Source organism: Epinephelus fuscoguttatus, linkage group LG5 (assembly GCF_011397635.1).
Source record: "Epinephelus fuscoguttatus linkage group LG5, E.fuscoguttatus.final_Chr_v1".
Classification (NCBI taxonomy): domain Eukaryota; kingdom Metazoa; phylum Chordata; class Actinopteri; order Perciformes; family Serranidae; genus Epinephelus; species Epinephelus fuscoguttatus.
Genome location: NC_064756.1, coordinates 20,571,329 through 20,594,064, shown reverse-complemented (window position 1 = coordinate 20,594,064; position 22,736 = coordinate 20,571,329). Strand labels below are relative to the sequence as shown.

General features: G+C 40.7%; 1 protein-coding gene across 22 annotated transcripts in view; it reads left to right on the top strand.

Moving 5' to 3' along the window:
* Positions 1-22,736, top strand: part of elna (elastin a) — a 60,991-nt gene that overhangs the window by 38,173 nt on the left and 82 nt on the right. The window contains exons 6-37 of one of the 22 annotated variants that reach the window (XM_049575453.1): positions 4,503-4,568; positions 4,660-4,731; positions 6,963-6,992; positions 8,036-8,110; positions 8,535-8,615; positions 9,675-9,722; positions 9,863-9,925; positions 10,152-10,187; positions 10,269-10,343; positions 11,887-11,928; positions 12,026-12,082; positions 12,176-12,229; positions 12,351-12,440; positions 12,982-13,035; positions 13,157-13,174; positions 13,220-13,282; positions 13,398-13,430; positions 13,600-13,806; positions 13,914-14,033; positions 14,821-14,928; positions 15,299-15,418; positions 15,527-15,613; positions 15,718-15,747; positions 15,975-16,052; positions 16,188-16,226; positions 17,894-18,028; positions 18,211-18,345; positions 18,547-18,633; positions 18,722-18,754; positions 19,778-19,870; positions 19,960-19,995; positions 20,366-22,692. In XM_049575453.1, coding sequence (XP_049431410.1) covers positions 4,503-4,568; positions 4,660-4,731; positions 6,963-6,992; positions 8,036-8,110; positions 8,535-8,615; positions 9,675-9,722; positions 9,863-9,925; positions 10,152-10,187; positions 10,269-10,343; positions 11,887-11,928; positions 12,026-12,082; positions 12,176-12,229; positions 12,351-12,440; positions 12,982-13,035; positions 13,157-13,174; positions 13,220-13,282; positions 13,398-13,430; positions 13,600-13,806; positions 13,914-14,033; positions 14,821-14,928; positions 15,299-15,418; positions 15,527-15,613; positions 15,718-15,747; positions 15,975-16,052; positions 16,188-16,226; positions 17,894-18,028; positions 18,211-18,345; positions 18,547-18,633; positions 18,722-18,754; positions 19,778-19,870; positions 19,960-19,995; positions 20,366-20,445 — 2,345 coding nt within the window. In that variant the 3' untranslated portion in view covers positions 20,446-22,692. Of the gene's footprint in view, positions 1-4,502; positions 4,569-4,659; positions 4,732-6,962; positions 6,993-8,035; positions 8,111-8,534; positions 8,616-9,674; positions 9,723-9,862; positions 9,926-10,151; positions 10,188-10,268; positions 10,344-11,886; positions 11,929-12,025; positions 12,083-12,175; positions 12,230-12,350; positions 12,441-12,981; positions 13,036-13,156; positions 13,283-13,394; positions 13,431-13,599; positions 13,807-13,913; positions 14,034-14,820; positions 14,929-15,298; positions 15,419-15,526; positions 15,614-15,717; positions 15,748-15,974; positions 16,053-16,187; positions 16,227-17,893; positions 18,029-18,210; positions 18,346-18,546; positions 18,634-18,721; positions 18,755-19,777; positions 19,871-19,959; positions 19,996-20,365; positions 22,693-22,736 lie in introns of all 22 variants that reach the window. The other 21 variants (XM_049575455.1, XM_049575452.1, XM_049575458.1 and 18 more) reach the window with 21 other exon arrangements.

The window sequence follows — 22,736 nt, the reverse complement described above, 5'->3', positions numbered from 1 at the left end:
TTTTTCCTTTCTTCCTTGTCTAAACCATGCGTCTGCCCAAGGCCTGCTCTTGTGGTTACACACACAGACACACACCCTCTCAGCCTGACTTCTGCATGTCTGCATCTTGTCTCCTTGATCTTCAAATCAGCTCAACGTGGCAGGTGCTGGTCGACCCTGAGCACGACTGCCAGAGCCAGGTCGGGTCATGCACATGTGAGCACAGGTGGGCCAGATGATGGATGAATACGCTAAAAGTCTCCAAAGTCTCTCGCTGCCTGTCTTCACTCTCTCTCCATGTTTCTCTTGCATTGACAACCATAATCTCTGTTGTGCAGACTGTGCGGTGTATTTCCAATGCTCAAAATGACACACACACCTCAGACTGGCTTATGAGACATTCTGTAATGTGGAGGCTGGACCAGACAGTGCAGTGGTAAAGGGACAAGTTCAGCGTGTGTAAGATTTAGGGGGATATATTGGCAGAAATCGAATACAATACATAAAGTTTGGGTTTTTTTAGTCTAGAATAACCTGAAAATAAGAATCGTTAGGTTTATGTTACCTTTGAAAGCGTAGTTTATTTCTATATCGGGGTTGTGCCCTCATCTACAGAGTACACCATGTTGTACCACCATGTTTCTACGATAGCCCAGGACGAAAAAAAAAACAAAAAAAAAACACTGGCTCTAGATAAGGCTATTCAGGTTTTTGCAACCCAATCTTACTCATTAGTCGCTGAAATCTGCTGCTTGGACAGTGACTTGCAGCGTCAGATATCAACGATAAAAGCCATCCCTTTAAGTCAGTGTGATACATGTCTGGTCGTTGGTCATTATAGTTTAACAGGGGCCCAGCGGTGTCAGAGGGAAATGTGGTGGGACAAGAGTAAAAGTTACGGTGGCAAAAGTGGGAGTGGGGCCAGCGAGAGGGATGGTTGATGGGTCCAACAAACACTGACTTTCACCAGTGTCCCGTAAGATTATAAGGCCAATTATTTGCCATAAGGCAAACCCTGTTATTTTTTTTAAACCCAACTACGTGCATTTGTTGTTGAAGGAAAAAAAAAAACGTTAATTTGCGGTGTTGTACTGATTTTGTACTGTTTAGAGAGACTGTATGTAAACATTAAATTTCCTGTGAAAACAAAAGTGTATTTTGAAAGAAGACAATGCATGTACGTGACAGGCAGAACTTGTGTCCCAAAACGTCAACAACCAACACACCCAGGGTACCTTATACATTATATGTGGATGTGGAAAGTCCATGACCAAATGTCAAATCAACGTCAGTCGATCAAACATGACGAGATCGGAGTGAGAATGTGTTGGTTTGTGCATTGGACACCACAGGAAGCAGTGCCATCACAACAAGCAGCGTCAGAAAAACACTGTTTCTTAACGTGTAACTGCTCTTTACAGTGTTTTCACCAGTTTTAATCACCTGGGGTCTCATTTATAAAACAATGCATACTAAAAATGCACATACGAACAAAAGCCAAAAATGGTGTGTGCCAAAAAATATTCTACAATTTCTTCAATCAGGCCTCCACCTCAACAAAATGTTTATAAGCATGAGTCAAAGTTTCTCCCATCAAGTCTGTTTTTATACATCACAACTTTTACGTGGGAATTGGCGTTCGCCTCTTTCAGGCCTCATTTTGTGCTAACGTAATGTTTATAAATGAGACCCCTGGTCTGTTAGTTTTGGAGAAAAAGAAACCTCTGCAGATAATCTGACTCCCAGTAAAAACCTCCTGAACAATGAACACTGAAGGAATCCTAACCAAGCGTTCATGCTTGGCACATGGAAGAAGTTTCAGCTGGTTGCAATCTGCAATCCTCACCACAAGATGCCACTATATCCTACACACTGCCCCTTTAAAGGTTTTAGGCATTAGCAGTGTTCCATATATCGTGTAACTCTCTTGTTTTCCGCCCATTTCCTGTCAATTCCTTAACATTTTTATGGTAAGTGGAGTTCAGTGATAAAAATGAGACAAATGAGACAGATTCTTTGTGTCAACGCAAGAGACACTGGAGAGGGGAAAGCCCTAGATCCGTCTGATTTATACAAGAATTGATTACTGTTGTTATTACTTCGAGGTGTGTCTGGGGATGGTTGAGCAATCGAGGAGAATCGAGCTGAAAGGTTTGAAGGAGATTGATTATTGCAAGGACGCTTAGCTTAGCGTCTGGGCTCGCACTGCATGCTCAGTATGTTTGCCAAGCTTTTGGCAAGGCCAGTGCCCACATTTGTTTTGACTAGGTCATGAAACTCCACACTTCCAACTCTCTCTCTCTCTCTCTCTCTCTCTCTCTCCCTCCCTCCCTCTCTCTCTCTCTCTCACAGCACATTCCTCCCTCCTCGTCAGTATCATTACCTGCACCCTGCAGTTTGTTGGACTCCGAGCTCTCACCCTCCACTCTGATCTGCAGCCCCCCCCCCCTCCAGATCCCCTCGTTCAGCTTGTTTCCCATGCTTAGTTGCTCTCACCCCAGATTTTTTGGCTTACAAGTATTGATGAAAACATGTTCCTTGGTGGACTAGCTCGCTGGCAGCATTCAAATTTCTTCTTGTTTTTTTTTTAAAAAATAGTCATTAGGCCAACATGTTTATCTCTGATTGAGGAACTTGTTCAGCTTCTTTTAATACAACTCTGAGAAAGACAGTTCTGAGAATAACGTGCCAGACATGTTCTAAAACATGGAGGCCCATATGTTAGCCATAGAAAAAAGGAACTCTATCACTTTGACAGTTATCTGGAGATAGTTAAGTTCTACTTAATGAATCGAGATTTGGATAATAATCCACCATCGCTCACTTTTTCCATATACTGCATTTACATTGAAAAGTATTACACTTGATTCATTGTATTTTTTATGTTTTGTAATGTCATACAAAGAAAAACAATGTCAGGCAGAGGTTTCCTGATGTATTAAATTACCTTTTTTACATTTAACATTTGTACATGTCAGTCCTGTAGGAAGGCGGCTGTTGGTTTTCACTTCTTATTTGCGTTTTAGTTCATACCAGCCACTGGACCAAAGCAATGCATGCCTTCAGTTAAAAGTATTTTTCAGTTTTTAGCATTCTAATAACACTCTAATTTTATTGGCTGTAAAGTAGGTTCCACTTTCCCATTTGGGCCCCTAATTTTAAAGAGACAGCTCACACCAGCAAATCTCTTGTAGAGATGTCTGCCTTGTCTTGAATGTAATGCAACTAAATGGTGTCTTGTGATGCACAAAGTGCAAAACATTTCATTAGAAAAACTCAACAGCAGTGTCTCTTTTCCAGAAATCATGGCCCCACCACAGACCTTGTTGTGAGCAGTTTCATATAGGAACTATTTTATTTCAACTGAACTCTACCCAGCAACAGTATCATCAGGGCATCAGGAAGTGTGCATTTACTGCTAGCTCACCTAGCACCACTGAGCTAGCTAACATTACAGCTCAGCTGAGGGGGAAGCCATTAATGTTTACATCTCATGCTGTCATTAGCTAGACAATGAGTAGAGGCACACTTCCTTCTGAAAGCTGATATCGTCGGCGAGTGTAGTTTGTGAAACAATGGGAACAACAAGGTCTGTTGATTATCTTGAGTAACCGGGTCATGATTTGTGGAAAGATACATTGTTGTTGAGATTTAAAAATAAAATTTATTTTTCTGGCACTTTGAGCACAACAAGTCAAGTGCCATCTAGCTCCATTATGCTGGAGAGAAGGTAGACATCTCTATGGCTGACATCTCCAACACTCACCAAAACAATCTAGACTGATAAATAGCACTTCAGGTAAGAGGAAAAATATCATTTTTTTATTTTCTGTGTGAACTGTCTCTAAGGATCTTCCAGTCTCTTTCAATCCATGAACAGATGATGAGCATTTTACTTCATGTTCCTTGACTCTCTCCACACTTTTCACATTTCTGTATCTTGATCTCACATGTTTTGTTCTTGTCAGCGAGCAGGACCCAAGCTGGGATATGACTTTACTCATGCTTCAAGTCAGGCCAAAAGCTTTTGCCACCCATAGATAAGTTTGGTCTTGGAAAGAACAGACTGCTCCCTCCAGTGTTTAGAATACAGCATAACCAGATGGTCAACCATCTTTGATGTTCTGTCTCTCGTGTTTCTTAGTCAGTGGGGGTCAGCTCTTTCCCCAGTGCCCAAGGTGCAGTCCTTGGCTCTAGAAACATAAATGTTTTGAGTTAAGCTTAATTAATCACACATGATGTTGTGTCATATTTCATGTGATTCGTTTTTTTAAATGTGCAGTGTGCAGTACTTGCAGGTCCTGGAAAATGTTTTGATGAAAGATTGAGTGTTGGGTTATTTTTATTGAAAGATAATTACTGCTGAATAAATCACTAGCAAGTCATTTAAGACACTGTGATGAAGACTGTGCCTCTTTCCTTTGACTCCCCTTGTCCTCATCTACAATTTGTAGTCAATCCATTCTAAATCTGTCTCTTTGTCTCTACTCTACTGTTTGTCTGTCATTTTCTTTCCCATCCAGGTTATGGCAGTCTAGGAGCTGGTGGTCTTGGAGGTGGTGGCCTGGGAGCTGGAGGTTATGGAGGAGGTAATTTCTTATGTGCGAGCGTAAGTGTAACATTTAGTTGATAGTGGTAACATTTTAAACCTGCTCACCTTTGCCCCTTTGTTTCGTTCAGGTGGTTATGGCGGATATGGTGGAGGCGCTGGAGGCTTCTTCCCAGGAGCTGGACAGAAGGCTGCCAAAAGAGGTACAGTAGATGGAAGAAAATGTCTGGATAGAATTATGACATTAGTTTTCTGTAAAGGGAGTGATGGCACCAGTTTATTGGTACCTTGAATTGAGTGACTGGTTTCTACTGATTGGTTGATATTCATATTTAAACCCATGATGGCCTCATTTTCCTCCCAAAGATACAATATGGCAATCAGATGGAAAGACTTGAGGGGCCTCATGAGCTCTAATTTGAGACCCAGGATGATCTTTGTAATGAGTTAGTGAATTTAGCATCACCCACTCTATTGGATTGTCCTGGTGTACTTGTACCAGAGGTGGGATTAAGTCACACATGTGCAAGTCGCAAGCAAGTCCCAAGTTACTGTAGTGAGAATTGAGCAAGTTGAGTTGAGTTCCTGCTGTAAGTCTAGCAAGTAAAGGAAAGTTATTGATCAGATTAAGGAACTCACAAGTCATATGATATTCTGATGATCAGATTAAATGGTAAATGGACTTCACTTGTGTAGCGCCTTTCTAGTCATCTGACCTCTCATTCACCCATTCACACACACTGGTGGCTGAGGCTACCATACATGGTGCCACCTACTACTCAGTAACCATTCACACACCATCACACACCAATGGCCAACAGCCATCGGGCGCAGTTTGGGGTCGATATCTTTCCCAAGTATATTTCAACATGCAGACTGGACGAGCCAGTGATCCAGCTGCCAATCTTCTGATAAGTAGACAACCTGCTCTACCTCTGAGCCACAGCCCCCCCCTCAATAATATTAGCTCTCTGGCCAATATGCTAATAAGTTAGCTAAAAGTCAGTCACGTACCTTTCTTTGTAAATTTGGTAGTGACGAAAGAAATTGGATGTTGCGGTGGTCGTGTTTCTGATTTTTGAGCTGCAGACCTTGAACCCTGTTCTCTTCTTACTGCCGTCATCGACCATATAATTCCTGAATCCAAACTTTATTATTTTTTGGACTAGCCCCCTCCGTGATAGCCATCTCGTGTGTAGGCCTCTGGTGGTCTGCTGTGTCCTAGTAGGTTGCCAGGTTTGGGTGCACTGCACTGAAATCACCCAATCATGTTTCAAAAACAAAATATAAATTCTCAATATCTAGAAAAATAAAAATATTCAATAAAAAGGTGAAGTCCTTTTGAGTCATCTGCCTCAAGTCTCAAGTCAGAAATACTAAGTCAAAGTCAAGGCTAGTCTTTAATCATTGTAATACAAGAAAGTCTCGCATTCTTAAATTTTTGTCTCAAATCAAGTCACGCAAGTCTCTGACTTTTACCTCTGATGGAAGAGATTCTCTTTAGTTCATTGCTGTTTTTAGTGCATTTATACTTTGACAAAAGGAAAAATGTTGTTTCCACTCCCTTCCTCATCATTTGTACCATGACAAAAACCTGGAGATATGAATTACACCAGAACACAGCAGAAATGAAACACCTGGTTTATTTCATATAGTTTTTAACTATGTAAGAGTGATGTTTATATCAATATTTATTGTAAGCTTAAATCCTTGCATTTTATTGATGCTTTCATTGGAAACAACAACGAGTGAAGAAATCACTTTTTCCTTGACTTTACAACAACATTTCCCTCAAAAACTGTAGTCATCAGGAGGCTCAGTGACTGTGTTGGAAACTGGGGGTCATCAAACATGATGATGTAATATTGGTTGTTGGAACGAGACACTAATCCTGTTGCTTGTTTTGAGTTGTTTATTCCGATGGCTGCAACGATATTACTTGGCTTTCTACTCTGTTTCGACCTTTCAGGAAAAAAACAAAAAGACAGTAATAAAATAAAATTCTAGGTATCCAGGTTTGGTTTTTATATTTCATTTTCCATTTTTAGCTTAGGGTGAAAGATCTCTGTAGAGGGGGGATGGACATGGCATGCTTCTTAGAATTTATTCTTTACAACCAGAGAGATTATGTCTTACTTATGTTGAACAACCTTCTGTGTGGAACTGGAGCTCTTGAAGGCTCAAACTGGGGCACATCAATATAGTTATCATCCACATTAACTGTAATACTACTGCTTTACTTCTGTTTCGCTCAGGCTATGCTGGTAATCTACTCTCTTGCCTGGTTTAGGAGGTAACCATGAGTATCAACTGGTCAAATATTCAGCTTGGTTCAACCATTGTCCTAAAATCAGTCAAATCAGCACAGTTATTCTGATTACCATATCTCTTATACTGCCGAACGCTGCTGACATTCTGGTTGTCCTGATGGCAGGTGCAGGAGGTCCACTGCTACCACATGGAGGTAAGTCGATTCTTGGCCAGATGTCAGACTACTGTACGAAATCGAACTGTGTGCTGCATGAACTCAGTCCGCATGCTTGCATGTTATAAGAAAGCCAAAATGAATGTTTCACATTAATGGTAACTCAGCATGAGAAACACTGTTTGGCAAGCATGCGTACATTTTTATGATGTACCTGCAAACCTTGGACCGTTTGAACTTCTGCAGAGCCCAGCGTGACCTCAAAGTCTGTACCGTGTATGTGCACATGATTTGCTTGAAATTAGGCAGGCTGATTAACCACGGACTCTGGAGGGCCCAATCATGGCCAGGACTGTTCTGTGGCAATGAGCCTAGGCTTAAGTATTGGTTGGCAATGACAAAACTACAGTCCCTAGAATCAGTCTGTCTGTACTCTTTTCATGACACTCAAAATAACAATGAACTCCCCTAAAAGAGCACAGATAAAATAAAATATTCCCTTGCCAAACTTTTCCTCACCAAATCTCGCAGGCCACATACTTAAAGGCAGTGCGCAACGTCTGTCCGGCAAAGTATGGGGAGTTTAAGATTAAAAATGTTAGAAAAGAAAGAAAAGTTTAAACAAACAAACCGATGTGTTTTATTGTGCTGCCAAGCTCCCTTACAAGTGAAGCTGACAGCTCATTTCCTGCACGAGGGGATAGCCAAATAAATGAGGCATTTGATGAGGCAAGGCACATGCCATGCGTGCTGGCTGCCTCTCTTGATTAGATTAAAACTCAGCCATGTTGCTTTTGATCACGGGGTGATGACAGACTTGTAGAGCCAGATTAGCTGCTCTCAGTACTGACGGTGTGTCTGAGGATCTGGCTCCCTGCTGAAGAGGTCAAGTCTGGCACAAGCCACACACCTGCTCATTGATCCTTTCAGTATCACGGAGCCCTCTAGTGGCCATGGGATGTACAACTGTAGAATACTTGTAAGGTTTTCATTACTCTGATGTCCTCAAAAGTGTTATTGACTATAAACTCAAAGCTGAAATTGTGTATTTATATGAATCTGTGCACTTTGTGCTCAAACAGGGACTGGAGGAACTGTGCTTGGGGCAGGAGGAGGCACTGGTGGCACAGGAACTGGAGCCGCAGTGCCCGCTGGAGGCAAGACACACACAACACATCATTCTGTCCATATCTCATTTTTTATTTCATTATGCGCTGTTTATGCTTGTCGTACTGTGATTCCTGCCTCCCAAGGACTTGCAACCGTGTTCCCATTTAAATTTTTACTTTAATGCTTTAGGAATAGTACAACATTTCACTCCCCAAATTGGCTCTTCATCAGGAAAAGTGGAATTGATTTATCTGACAAAGAGCCACTTTGGGCTCCAATCGTAGTTCTTTTTCTAATGTAATAAAGTAAGAAATTTAAGGAGAGCAGTTAACAGCGTTGAGAATCCCTGGGAGGCAGGGACCACTGTTATAGTTGTTTGGACTCAGCACCTCACAAGAAAGATGTGTGTATGTTTTTCACACTGTATGTTTGTTCGATGAGCCAAGTTAACATTTAATCTTTTTTTTTCAGTACCTGTTATTCCTCAGACAGGCCTTCCAGGAGGGGGTGGAGGTGTTGGTGCTGGCGGAAAGAAAGCTGCCAAAGTCCCAGGTCTCGTAGACTCAACAATAAACTCAAACGGCTGAAAGCAGACAGGATGCAGTTCACTAGGCAGCGGATCAAATTCATTTTCCATTGCATGTGGCAGATGTTTGTGGGCTTGGAATTGTTTTTAAATATGCTAATTATTGGCAAAATACAGATGTTTATATTGGCCCTGTTAATGTAAGATTATAAGACAGCTTCCTTTATATCTGTATACTCAGATTTTCAAACAAAACCCCCACATATACGGTGAAACTAAAATAAACTTTATCAGTAAGTCATGTCGTGCGAGCTTGAAGTCATGAAAACACTTTTTTCTTGCAAGCCTCCATGAAAAACAGTGGACATATTGATTTATTTACTGACTGGGGAAAGCAAAGCTATATCAAGACATCCGTTTACAAACTCTCACACAACTCGTGCAGTATAAGCCGAGATAGATAGATAGATAGATAGATAGATAGATAGATAGATAGATAGATAGATAGATAGATAGATAGATAGATAGGTAGGTACGTAGGTAGGAAGATAGATAGGTTGGTAGGTAGGTACATAGGTAGGTAGGTAGGTAGGTAGGTAGGTAGGTAGGTGGGTGGGTGGGTGGGTGGGTAGGTAGGTAGGTAGGTAGGTAGGACGATAGATAGGTAGATAGATAGGAAGATATGTAGGTAGGTAGGTAGGTAGGTAGGATGATAGATAGGTAGGTACGTAGGTAGGAAGATGATAGATAGATAGATAGATAGATAGATAGATAGATAGATAGATAGATGATATCCAAGGTGAAACATCATAAAAAAATTAGTCCATGAAGCCAAACGCAGCAGCACCTCTGTAGATACTTTAAGTAGTTGCATTAAGCACAGAGAGATCACAGACAATAAATGAAGTAAACAAGCAGCCTGGATTACAAGATTTGCTGCATCCTGTCTGGCTCTTGTTGTTTCTATTTTTTCTCTTAAAAGTTGTTATGAATGTCTAAAAAACTGCTCATGCATGCCAGATCACTCTCACATTTTTGAATGTGGATGCAGAAGTGCATTACTGTCCTCTCATTGGCTGTGGCAGGTGTGGGTGTGCCTGGACTTTACCAAGGTGGACTGGTGCCAGGACAAGGTTAGTCACGTTTATAGATTTATTGTCAGGCACTGTTTGTCAAGTGTTTCACCATGCAAATGGTCAGGGCTCTTGCAAACAAGTACTGCACAGGGATTTAATGAAGGTCTTTTTGGGGGGTTTGCTTATGGCTTCTTTAGGGTTTGGTGGACGTGGCGTTCTGCCTGGGGTGGCCACTGGAACTGACCTGACTCCCAAATCAAGTAAGGTCTATTTTATTACCCATAAGTATTGGATTTTAAATTTCTTTCATCACAACTGAATGCCTCTTCTGTCTTTTTATTTTATTAATGATACAGGGTATATTTAGTTTCAAGGCCGGTGTTCAGTTTACTGTGTTTGGTTCATTGCTAATACTCTAGTATTTTCTTTCAAACTATGATCTTTTATCTGTGTATCTTAATGGATTACGTGATTTTTTTTATGCAGTTGGAGGAGGAGGAGGACAAGGAGGTCAAGGACCAGGTAACTTCAGTGTTACAAACAACTATTTCTGTATCATTGGCATCTGCTGATCAACATTATAATTTATTCCCTTCATTACAGGAGGCCGTGGGTTTGGTGGGCCGATGCAGCCAGGAGTGTTTCATGGATATCCCCTCAAATTACCCAAACTGCAAGGTGTGATCTAAATCTGTGCAGTGACTCTTATTCAGAGATGGCATTTTTCTGTTCGCATGATGTGATATGTTCACAGCGACTATTTGAACTTTGTCGACGTTAGAGTTCTGTTTTCTCCAGCATACAGACATACTCAGTCGCCTTATGGCCTGATAACCAAAGGGCACATCTATGGGTACCGCCCTAAGGTTTTCTATGGTGGGTTTATCGCTAGTTGATTCTAAAGACAGCAGTCTGTCTTTGGGGCCACAGAAAGGTACTTCTCATTTCTGATGGCCCCAAAAGCAGAACATTGCCTCCATTGCCTGCTTTGCAGATTCCCATAGTAATGCTACTGTGCTCCTAGTCCTGCAAGGGATGAGACAACCCTAGATGCTACTACTAAACTTTGCTGCAGTAGAGTAAGATTGCCAACTCAACCACGTCCATTAGGGTGCTACAAAATCCCATTAATAAAAGGACGACAGGTTTACAGAACTTAATGTATTTGACAAAATCTATTTCGTGTCTCTAGATAATAATGATAAAAATAGAAAACAGTGGCCAGGTGTTTGCTTGTAGTCTTCAGCCATACTCAAAGTAGAGGTTTTCAGGGTACGTTGGGATATGTTTATGATGGCATACATTATTTTTCTATTTAGACATCTAAGAATCTGGTATACCTGTTTATTTGTGGATAAGAATTACTATATAAACATGGATTGCCAATCAGTTATTTTTGAGCAGGGACTGTGTAATAGAAGCAGAATCATCACCGCAGACAGGAGGCAAATGAATAAACCCACTACACTGTTGACTTTGCTATGGTGCCTGCCAACCATGAATGAGTTAACAATAATAAATAACTCAATAAATATGTGACTTTCTGGATCCAATAGAAAGATGTAATAAAAAATAATTCAGCAAATGTTGCTGTTACCAAACAGGCTGAAAAGCATCATTCTGCCATAGCAATAAACTACATGGCTTAAACTTTAACTTTTACTGGGACTCATGAGTCTCCTCAATGACTAAATGTAGTCATTGCAGCTGTTCTTGTACAATTTAAAGCACCAAGGTGTAGGATTTAGTGGCATCTAGCTATGTGATTGCAGAACTGAAACTTCTGTTGTGTGCGAGCATGTAGGGGACCTACAGTGGCTGATATGAAAATGTGAATGGCTCTATCGAAAGCCAGTGTGTGTGGTTTGTCCATTCTGGGCAACTGTAGAAAACATGGTGGATTCTTTGGGAAAGGGGCTCACTCCCTATGTATATAATAACAGCTCATTCCAATTTGCAGGTGATTATAAACTTGTGAAAATATAGTTTTGAATATTACACCCCATTCCTGCTAATAGATGCTACTAAATGCTACACACTGGACCTTTAAATGAATAAGCACTGAGGAATCAAGTCAAATTAATGCATTCAAAACAATAACACTTAAAGTATGAACAATCTCACAGATGATTTTTATGACAGATTATGTACTTTGTAGCATATAATCATGTGTTTTTATTCTGACTCTCTTTCACTCAAACGTTTAATTTTTTGTTTTCAGGTGCCTATGGAGCAAAAGCTGGAGGTGGCAAACTGCCTTTAGGTACAATTTTTTTTTTAATTAATATTTGGTATTTTGATAGTTGGTATGACTGGTAGCAGTTGATTTATTAATGATGTGTCACATTACAATGTTTCAGGTTATGGTTATGGTAATGGTGGCGCTGGGACAAGGCCTGGATATCCTGTTGGAACCGGTGTGTGTTGTTACGAATGTACTGTTAATTGACATGGAGTAGAAAGGTAGTGAAGACCAAAGAATGCTCAATTCTTTTTTTTTCTTTCTACAGGCGTGGGGCCCGGGGGCCTCACACCTGCTCAGGCTAAAGCTGCAGCTAAATATGGTAATCTACCACACTCATTACCAACACAATTGTTTTCTGGCAAGAAAAACGTCATCAAAGTTGTGTAAAATTAGTAATGAGCATATTTGTATCTAACTAAAGTCTGCGTTCTCTGCTCCAGGCTTGGGTGGTGTTGGTGGCGTTGGTGGTGTTGGAGGCGTTGGTGGTGTTGGAGGCACTGGTGGACTGTATCCAGGGCAGGTGCCAGGAGGTATAATATTTAGGAAAATACATAAAACACAAATATAAAAGTGTATAACCATCTTTGGGCCCTCATGACTAAAATGTTATGCCTCACCAGTGAAGAGAATTGTTGGATGGTTGAAAATAAAGTCAAAATTGCCAGTTTCTTCCTATATTAGATGATTAAAAGGTGATGCACAATGCTTAAAATGGAAAGAGCGAGTGGCCACACATTTGCACCTAGTCTTTAGCCATACTCAAGGTAGGTTTTCGGGGTACCTTTGATATGTTTAGGATGGCTTACATTATTTTTATGTTTAGGCATCTGAAGAATCTGAATCTCATTCTTAACTATATTGTAGACTGCAGACCAAATGTGATTAAGTGGATGAACTAATAATACATGAGAGACAGAAAAACACAGTACAAAAATTGCAGCAAACTTAGCTGGAACCAAACACAATGAAAAGCTGCTGTGGCAATGAGCTACATGGCTTAAACTCAAACTTTCTCTGGGATTCACTAAACTCTTTAGTGACTAAATGTATTTTGTTTTTCTCATTCTGCAGGAGTGGGGGTGGGTGGCCTCACACCTGCTCAGGCAAAAGCTGCTGCTAAATATGGTAATCTATCACATTCATTACCAACACTATGGTTTTCTGGCAAGAAAAACATGATAACAGTTGTGTAAAATCAGTGATGAACATATTTGTATCTAACTAAAGTCTGTGTTCTTTGCTCCAGGCTTGGGTGGTGTTGGTGGTATTGGTGGTGTTGGTGGTGTTGGCGGCGTCGGAGGCGTCGGAGGTGTTGGTGGTGTTGGTGGTGTTGGAGGCATTGGTGGACTGTATCCAGGGCAGGTGCCAGGAGGTATTGTATCCGATAAATGACATAAAACAAACTAAACTAAAACTCTATTGTCAGTTAATTGCATTTTCATTCATGTTTTTCATATGCTTCTCTATCTTTGAATATTTTGCAGCAGGATTTGGAGTGGGGTCCAAGGCTGCTAAATATGGTAAGAACATTAATGTTTTTTCTATCATGGAAGCATATTTAAATCACCTTGTCCCACATTTTTTTAAATAATCTATTCACTCTTCCTGTAAGTAGCTGAAAAGCATACAGTAATTTCAGTAATTATTATTAAGTTTAATCAGAAATTCTCCATTTATGTTGGCATGGAGGAGTGCCAGGAGGAGTGCCAGGGGGAGTACCAGGGGGAGTACCAGGAGGAGTACCAGGAGGAGTGCCAGGAGGAGTACCAGGGGGAGTACCAGGAGGAGTACCAGGGGGTGTACCAGGAGGGGTACCAGGAGGAGTACCAGGACTGCTACCGGGAGGTGCACCCGTGGTTGGTGGATTTTCACCAGCAGCCAAAGCAGCTAAATATGGTATAGTGTATAAATGGTAGTACAAAAGTACAAAATACTTACTCTGTTTATATCAAGTATTAGTTGTAATTATGTTTTGTCTTGCCTTCCCTTGGCCATGTGTGCAGGGCTAGGAGGTGCAGGAGGACAGTTAGGGGCTGGGGGACTTGGAGGTGGACTAGGAGGAGTACTAGGAGGAGGATTGGGAGGAGGTGGAGGATATGCTGCTGCCAAAGCTGCTAAATATGGTATGGGAATTTTTCTTGCCTGCTAAAGATAAAATTCAATTAAGATCAGAGACATTTTTTGGACGCTTGTGGCCAAAAGTATTAAAATGGCTACAGAAATAATTAATGATCATTAATTAATTAATTAATTAAATAACAGGATTTAATGTGTATTAAATCATCTTGTGGGCCAACACATTTTGAGAAAGGAAAATGACAGCCAATTAATTATCCCAGTCTTATATAATATACTAAACTATCAATTTTTAACTTTTATTAATAATTCAAATGATAGCTAAAATTAAACTTACCATATTAATAGTTAAGATTGAATGATTTTAGAGTTTTTGACATAGCAAAGGTTGGCATGACTCACTTATGAAGACAAAGACACTAAAAAAGTGTTAGCATATACATGTTATCTATGGTGTATAAAGGTGCCGGGTTAGTAAAAAGCATGATGAAGACTCTTTCTTTGTGAAGCATTAGCTTACTGACATCAGCTTAGCTTTGGCAAAGCCAACTACCCATTAACTAATCACAACAGTGAACACGGTCAGGTCTTGGCTCACTTTAATGACCCGTCAGTTTAATTATTATCTTCATATAAGCAGCACTGATTAAAGTATTTGTGGTATTCAGTTGTCTTAAACTATATAATGCACTCATAGCCTACAGTAACGCAACCACACAAGTTTCTGTGATTGTACACACAAAAGCATCTTATTCCTATTTGCTATTTTACTAAATTAAGCCATGCAGCAACTTTCACATCAATAGGCTAGTTAAAACTTGTTTTTCACGGGAGCAGGGGGACTGGGAGGAACAGGAGGATTTGGAGGAATACCAGGACAGGGAGGACCAGGAGGACTGGGAGGAGCAGCAGGATATGCTGCTGCTAAAGCTGCTAAATATGGTAATATAGATTACTGTTATCAAATCTCATAACTTGTCATGTGTTTCCTGTAGGTTGGATTCTTAGCAACAGTGCAATGCGACGTACGAGTAAGATAATATACCAAAGGCTAGGTGGTGGTAGGACATAGCAGAAACCTAAAAGGTGCTGAGACCACAAGCAATAGTCTATATGGTTTATTTTACAGCTTTGACATTGCTACCTTTGAAGTGCCCAGCAACTCTACAGTCTTGACAATGCTCAGACCTGCCCCCTAGTTCCTACCATTACAACTTAACTAGAGCCTGCTTGAAAACACTTTCAGATGCAAAGCTTGTGAAATAAAGGTCATACCACCAGCTTTACATGGAAATAAATTTGTCTACCACAGGAGCAGGGGGGCTAGGAGGAGCAGGACTTGGAGGAACAGGAGTACTGGGAGGTGGAGGACTAGGAGGAGGAGGACTAGGAGGTGGAGGATACTCTGCCGCTGCTAAAGCTGCTAAATATGGTAACTGGAATTCAACCTCTGGAAAAAATATTGCAGACCCAAACCATCACATTTTAAGTGGTATTAAAGTGAGTGTACATAATTACATGATTAATTTTTGCATCTAAGGTCCGGGTGGTGCAGGGGGAGTTCCAGGTGGTGGTGTAGGTGGAGGAGGAGTTCCTGGAAGAGTCCCATTTTTACCAGGATACGGATGTAAGCATGGTCCACAGACTTTTATCTACATGAGTAATGATAATAATAATAAGAGATGTTTTACTGCTTTTGATCTAACTTCTTCTGGAAATGTTGTGTTGCAGCTTTGGCAGCCGGTGCTAAACCTCAATATGGTGAGACTGCGATCTGTTCCATTTCAAACAGTGTACTGATTACCATGTCGTAACGTGTGACCTGACTTTACTAGTACATAAATCCAGTGTTACAATAACAAGTTTTGGAAAATTGCACTTTGAAAATAGTAATAGAGTTAATTTGGTTTGCTAAGATGGTAAAGGCTGTAAGTGACAAACACATTTTGAAAATTACAGAGATTTGTTCTTTATTCACATCCTAACAGGAGTCCCAGGAGCAGGCCTAGGAGGAGGCGGAGTCCCAGGAGCAGGACAGGTATTTCCTGGTGCAGGTGGATTCGGTGGTAAGTTGTTAAACTGATACATCAGTATAGAAAAAAAGATTTTGCACAACAAAAGTGTTTTTCCTGTTTCCTTTATGATAATTTAATATAATCAAATGAATTTTCAGTCACAGATGTTATGTTGCCTCTCGGCAGGTTATGGACCTGGTGCTGGAGTCAAACCCCCAAAATATGGTAAGATGTTTTTATGCCTCTGTGCTGGCAATAGCAACGGCCGAAGCATTATGTTGTCGGGTTGTCCATCTGTCTGTCCGTCCCATTGTCATGAAAGTGATATCTCAACAACATCTTGAGGGAATTTCTTAAATTTGTCACAAATGTTCATTTGGATTCAACGATAACTGATTAGATTTTGGTGGTCGAAGGTCAAGGTCACTATGACCTCGTCTGTCTCATTCTTGTCAACGCAACATCTCAAGAACACCTTAAAGGAAATTTTTTTAGATTTGGAACAAACGTTCTTTTGGACTCACCAATGAACTGATCAGATTTTGGTTGTCAAAGAACATTTTATTTATTTATTTTTTTATTTAAATTCGAAAATTCGAAAACCATGCTCAGGTTGACCTTGCGGTCGTCTCATTCTCGTAAATGTAATATCTTAAAAACACCTTGGGGGAATTTCTTCAAATTTGGCACCAACATCCACTTGGACTCAATGATGTACTTCTTAGATTTTGGTCGTCAAAGGTCACTGCAACTTTATCTCCATTCCATTGTTGTGAAAGAAATATCTCAAGAAGGCCATGAGGGAGTTTCCTCAAATTTGGCAAATTTGGACTCAAGAATGAACTGATTAGAACTTGGTGGTGGAAGGTCAAAGGTCACTGTGACCTCACAAAACATGTTTTTGGTCATTATGATGATGATACCTCTTGATTATGGGCGGCAGTAGCTCAGTCCATAGGTACTTAGGTTGAACGACTGTTCAAGTCCCCGTCCGGACCAAATATGGAGCGTGGACTCGTGGCTGGAGAGGTGCCAGTTCACCTCCTGGGCACTGCCGAGGTGCCCTTGAGCAAGGCGCTGAACCCCCCAACCGGCAGCCCCCTCACTCTGACATCTCTCCACTTTGTGCATGTATAGGTCCTGTTTGTGCATGTGTGTGTCTTTCAGAGCTGTGTGTTAATGACAAAAGAGTGAAAAAACTGAATTTCTCCTCAGGGGGATTAATAAAGTATATAAAATAAAAAAATACAATAAATAAATAAAATTACTCAAGAATTCATATGTAATTTTGACAAAATTACACCCAAATGTGTATCAGAATAAAATGATGAAGGTCAACTTCACTGTGACATCATAATGTTCTGAAAAAACACTTTTGTGGCCGTTACTCAGTGTCATATCTCAGGAACAGAAGTGGAGACTTAGGTGTCCACTTTGAGACTGTGCTGATTGTATAGATCTGTGCTGCTGAGGGGAAGATGTGTGTGAAGCTTCCATGTTTTCACAGACATGGACGTAAACTATAAGTGCAACTTGACTGATGCGCGGAGGCATACAACCACAAGGTGGTAATTCTAGTTTGGACCTTAGACATGTGGCAGAGATGAAGGATGTAAATTTATGTACCAGTATGTAATTATTTTGTTAAAGGTGTGTCAGCATGACAAGGGCCTTATGCAGGATTTGGACAGGGAGGCACAGAAGGAGGAGTACCTGGTGTAGTTTTAGAAGAAAACTGCAGCAGAAATAAGCACAAAAGTACATAAATTCTACATATACACAGATAGGTAGGGTTGAGTTTTCAATAATTACTGTAACTTGTCTGACATAGCATTAAATTTTATTAATGATTCAACCCGCTCCATTTCCTTAAAAAAAACAAAAAAAACAAGGAGGTTTAGGAGGAGCTGGAGCAGGGCTTGTAACAGGACAACTAGGAGGGACAGGAGGAGCAGGAGGAGTTCCTGGTTTTGGACCAGGATATGGAGGTGGACAATACTATGCTGCTGCTAAAGCAGCTAAATACGGTATAATCAAGAAGCATACACATATACTACACATTCAGAGACATTCAGTGGTGTTTAAACAAACTGTAACCAATTTTCAATAATTATAAATCTTTTTTCTCTCTTACTTTATCTTATCCTGCTTGTTGTTACATTCCACTAACTAAACTAATCATGCAACATGCTGTATTTCTCTTAATTAGGAGTTGCAGCAGGACCAGGAGGATATGGAGCAGGGTTAGGAACAGGACAATTGGGAGGAGGAGGAGCAGGAGGTGTTCCTGGTGGGGGACTAGGAGGTGGACAATACTCTGCTGCTGCAAAAGCTGCTAAATATGGTATAATACATATGCACAGAAACACAAATATCACACATTCATGTATGACTTGATTCTTCCCAGACCTCTTTAATTTTCAGTTATTATACATCTATTTTATCTTGTACTTTATCTTATTAGTGCATGAACTACACGTTCTTGTGTATAAACTGATTTAAAAGGTAGTGATTCAACCTGCTCTACTTCTCTTTGGTGTTACAGGGGGAGCTGGAGCAGGGTTAGGAACAGGACAACTGGGAGGGACAGCAGGAACTGGCGGAGTTGTACCCTCAGGGGTTGGGGCTGAAGGTATTGTGTGTGCATGAGAAAACAGTAGGAGTACTATTATTGTGCCATTGTTCAGTAAAAATATTGATGAGGGTATGTTTATACGCAGGCTATCCAGGCGGTGTGAAACCACCAAAACTTGGTAAGGAGAACATGGAAACTCTTGCAAACATTTAGTCACATTATACTAATAACAAAGATTCATCGTCTGCTCACAATTTCCATCTAAGTTATGTAACATAGCCCATGTGTCAGGGACAATCAGTTTGCTTTCCCCAGGGACCATTTTGTAGCATGATAGGAGACCAGGGGCTAGCTATTAAACAAACATTATCAATAACCTGTTTTCAGCCTTTCAACATTTGCTATCCTCATTCATCTTTGCCAAGAGGCAAATCCAGTCACAGCTCTGCACAGGTCGGGTGTACGCAGGGTGTTTCTGGGATTTCTAGTACATTTGGGACTTAGCCCAGAGCTCTGTCAGGGTCAGTTACATTAGGAGCCCTGTCTTACTCCCAAGTTGTCAAAATCTGCCGCTTGGGCAGTGTCTTGCGGCGTCAGAAACCAACAAAAAAGGTGTCCTTTAACGTCTGCACCCAGTTGCTGTTATAGTTTAATGGGTGTTATAGTTTAATGGATGTTATAGTTAAGGCGGCAAAAGTTCGAGTGGGGTGGGCGGAAGGGGTGGTGGATGGGCCCAACAAACACCAACTTACACCCAGGAGCGCTGTGTTCACGTCCCGTAAGATTCTAAAGCAAACCCTGTTCTTTGCTCCTAAACCCAACCATGTGTGTTTGTTGGTGAAGGAAAGATCTTGCATTATTGTGCTGACGTAATGCTTTTATTTTGAAAGAGACTGTGTGTAAATGTTAAATTTCCTGTGAAAACGGAAGTATGTCTTGAAAGAGGACAATGCATGTAACAGGCAGAACCAGATTGTCAACAACCAACAGACCCAGGGTACCTTGCACGTCGTATGTGGACGTGGAAAGTCCATGACCAAAATGTCAATATGTGCTGAGGTTGGAGTGAGAATGTGTTGACATTTGAACCATTATTGTTAGGATTTGAGTTGGAGACAAACTTTCATAAGTTGCTGTTTGATTTGAGATGTAGCAAATCACAGTGGCATCAGTTAGCTGACCTCATGTATGTCTCTTGCAGGAGGAGTCACTGGAATAGGACTCGATGTGCCAGGAGCCACTCCAGACACTGCTGTCAGTGGTGCCCCAGATGGTTCTGCTGTTTTTGTGCCAGGTAAAGCTCAGGAATACAGTTTCTCATTGTCTTAGATGAGTCTTTGTATGTGTTTTGCATTGTGAATCATCTTTTCATTGCTTTCACAGGAAAGGATGTAGGATTTACTGGAACTCCTCGACCAGGTACAGTGAAATGGCAACACTCTGCTTTTCCCAGGACATAATTGTACACATATTCACACATATGTTTTTGCAGTAGCTTTATACAGCATATGGAAGGAGAAGGAAGAAGCACCTATATATAATAACCTTGGGGCGACTGCAGCAGTACTGTGCCATCATTTATCCCCTCTTCGTGTTTTTCATCCATTTTCTGCCCACAAAACTCATGTTGTTTGTACCGCTAGTGCTAAAAGCTATTGACCACCTCTAGCTTACAGCAGCTGTGGCAGTATTATAGACCACCTCACAGCTTCTGCCTTGTCTAGTCTCTCTCACTCTGCGGCTGTTCAATGTACAGTGGATGAAAATGGAACCTGTTGTTTTTTGGCAGAGCCTACGCCTATTGCCGCAATTGGCAAGACCCCAGAGGTCCCACGGCCCAGTAAGACTCGCATGAAACCTCTGAAGTGAAATCTATGTTATTTAATATATTTTTCAAATTGTAGATGAGTTGTACGATGTCTTTCTTCACTCTGATGTAGTACGAGACAGTCCACTCAGTATTTGTCACTGTGCTTGTTTATCCCAAAAGAGGCACTTAAAGGGACTGTTCAACGCTAAATCAAAATCCAGTTTCCTCTTACCTGTAGTGCTATCAGTCTAGATTGTTTTAGTATGAGTTGCTGAATATTATAGATATCAGCCATAGAGATGTCTGCCTTCTCTTGAATATAATGGAATTAGATGGCACTCGGCTTGTGGAGCTCAAAATGCCAAAAAAATACATTTGAAACATTGAACAGCAATGTCTTTTGCCAAAAATCATGCCCCGAAGCTTGTTGTGTGAGGTAACGGAACTATTTTCTTTCTACTGACCTACACTCACCAACTGTATCACCGCACAGAAGGAAGTGTACATTGACTCATGGACAAGAGGCATATGACAGCGCGAAACTTAATGGCAACCTCCTTGGCTGAGCTGTAACATTAGCAAGCTCAGTGGTGCTAGGTGCGCTAGCAGTTGCTGCATCCATCTGCACAGTGTTACGGCTGACAGGTGTAGCTTGTTAGAAAAAAAATATTCCCATCCATCCTGAACCACCTCAACTGAGCCTTTTCGATGCGAAGAAGCAGCGGCTCTACTCCAAGCTCCCTCCATATGTCCGTGCTCCTCATCCTATCTCTCAGGCTAAGCCCAGCCACCCCACAGAGGAAACTCTTTTCGCCGCTTCTCATTCTTACTGTTACTCAAAATAGTTCCCACGTTAAAAAAATGCTCACAACAGGGTCTGTTGATTATCTTGAGTAACAGGTTCATGATTTCTGGAAAGAGACATTTCTGTTGAGCTTTGCAAATGTTTTTATTTTCTTTGGTGTGTGTTTTAAGCACCACGAGCCAAGTGCCATCGAGTTCTATGATACCTATGCTTGCTGATATCTAACAGAACACTCAGCAAATCACACCACAAAAATCTAGATTGATAAGTAGCACTACATGTGAGAGAAAAAAGACACTGTTGATTTTGGGGTGAAGTGTCCCTTTAAGAATCTTCTTCATGATTTGAGCACCATCCAAATTTAGCATCCTAATGATTACAGATTTAAATCTGAGAAGCACAGTCTGTTATCTTATTGGAGTCCCAGCTGGCCCCACAGCTATATTTTACTGTTTCGCAGCATGTTTAATTATACAATATGGAATCTAGTCATAATGTGCAAAGGCCAAAAATAACAGCGTGGGGCATTTTGTGATTCTGACCTTGATGAGAATTGTTCATCTTCACAAATACTGTTTGGACAGACTGTAGAAAACTTTCCTGAGCATAGCTTAATTATTTAATCTAATATTATTCTGCTTCACTTTGGGACTGTAAGAACAGGCTCTGTTTAATCACTTCTTTCAGCATTACACATGATCTATGATTTAATGGCAAAATTTGGATTTGCCACCAGACCTGTAGTGCTGAAAGAGAGGTTGATTTAGCCTGTCTGGTCCCTGACACTCCCCGATCACTCTGCCAGTTGTGGCCTCTTTTCTGCTTTCCTTGTTACTAATACTAACACTGTGCTTGAAAGATAACTTTCATGCATACAATAGCTGTAATTTCTGGATAATGGTAAATCTAACGTTTTTGTTTGGTAGACTTCCAGACATTGATGTTGGGATGTTGTTCTCCACATTTCATGTTTAAAGTTTGTTTTGACTGTATGTATGCCTGCATTTTTTTCCTCAGTAGTGTTGTGTGTCCTCTTTTTACTTTCTACAGCGGGGGACTTTTGTGATAGCTCCAGGATTTCAATTTTATAAAACCACTGCCAAGATAATAACTTGATATTTGATTCACAGCTTTACATAGTAATGTATATAAAGTGTGGATCCCCTGCTATAGAATGCTACCTGTCCGTAGTATGTTGTTTCATCTTGACACGATTTTCTCCTCATGTTAAATTATTGTTTTATATTATTTTAAGTTGTTCCCATTGTCCCTGATTGTTTTTCTCCTTTCTCTTTTTCCAACATGTACAATTTGATTCTGTTTTATAGATTCATCATTAACAGCAGCTGTATATTTCATTAGTATGAATGTCACCAAACCAACAGACACAATTATTGAAATTTAACATTTTAAAAGACAATTCGACTGACTTTGCTCTTTTATTCTTTTTTATTCTTTTCTTGCCCTTCGTACTCCTGTGGCGGCTCTGTGACAGCAGGCGGTGGGTCCAAAATAAGTCCATATTTTTGCAGTACATCATTTAAT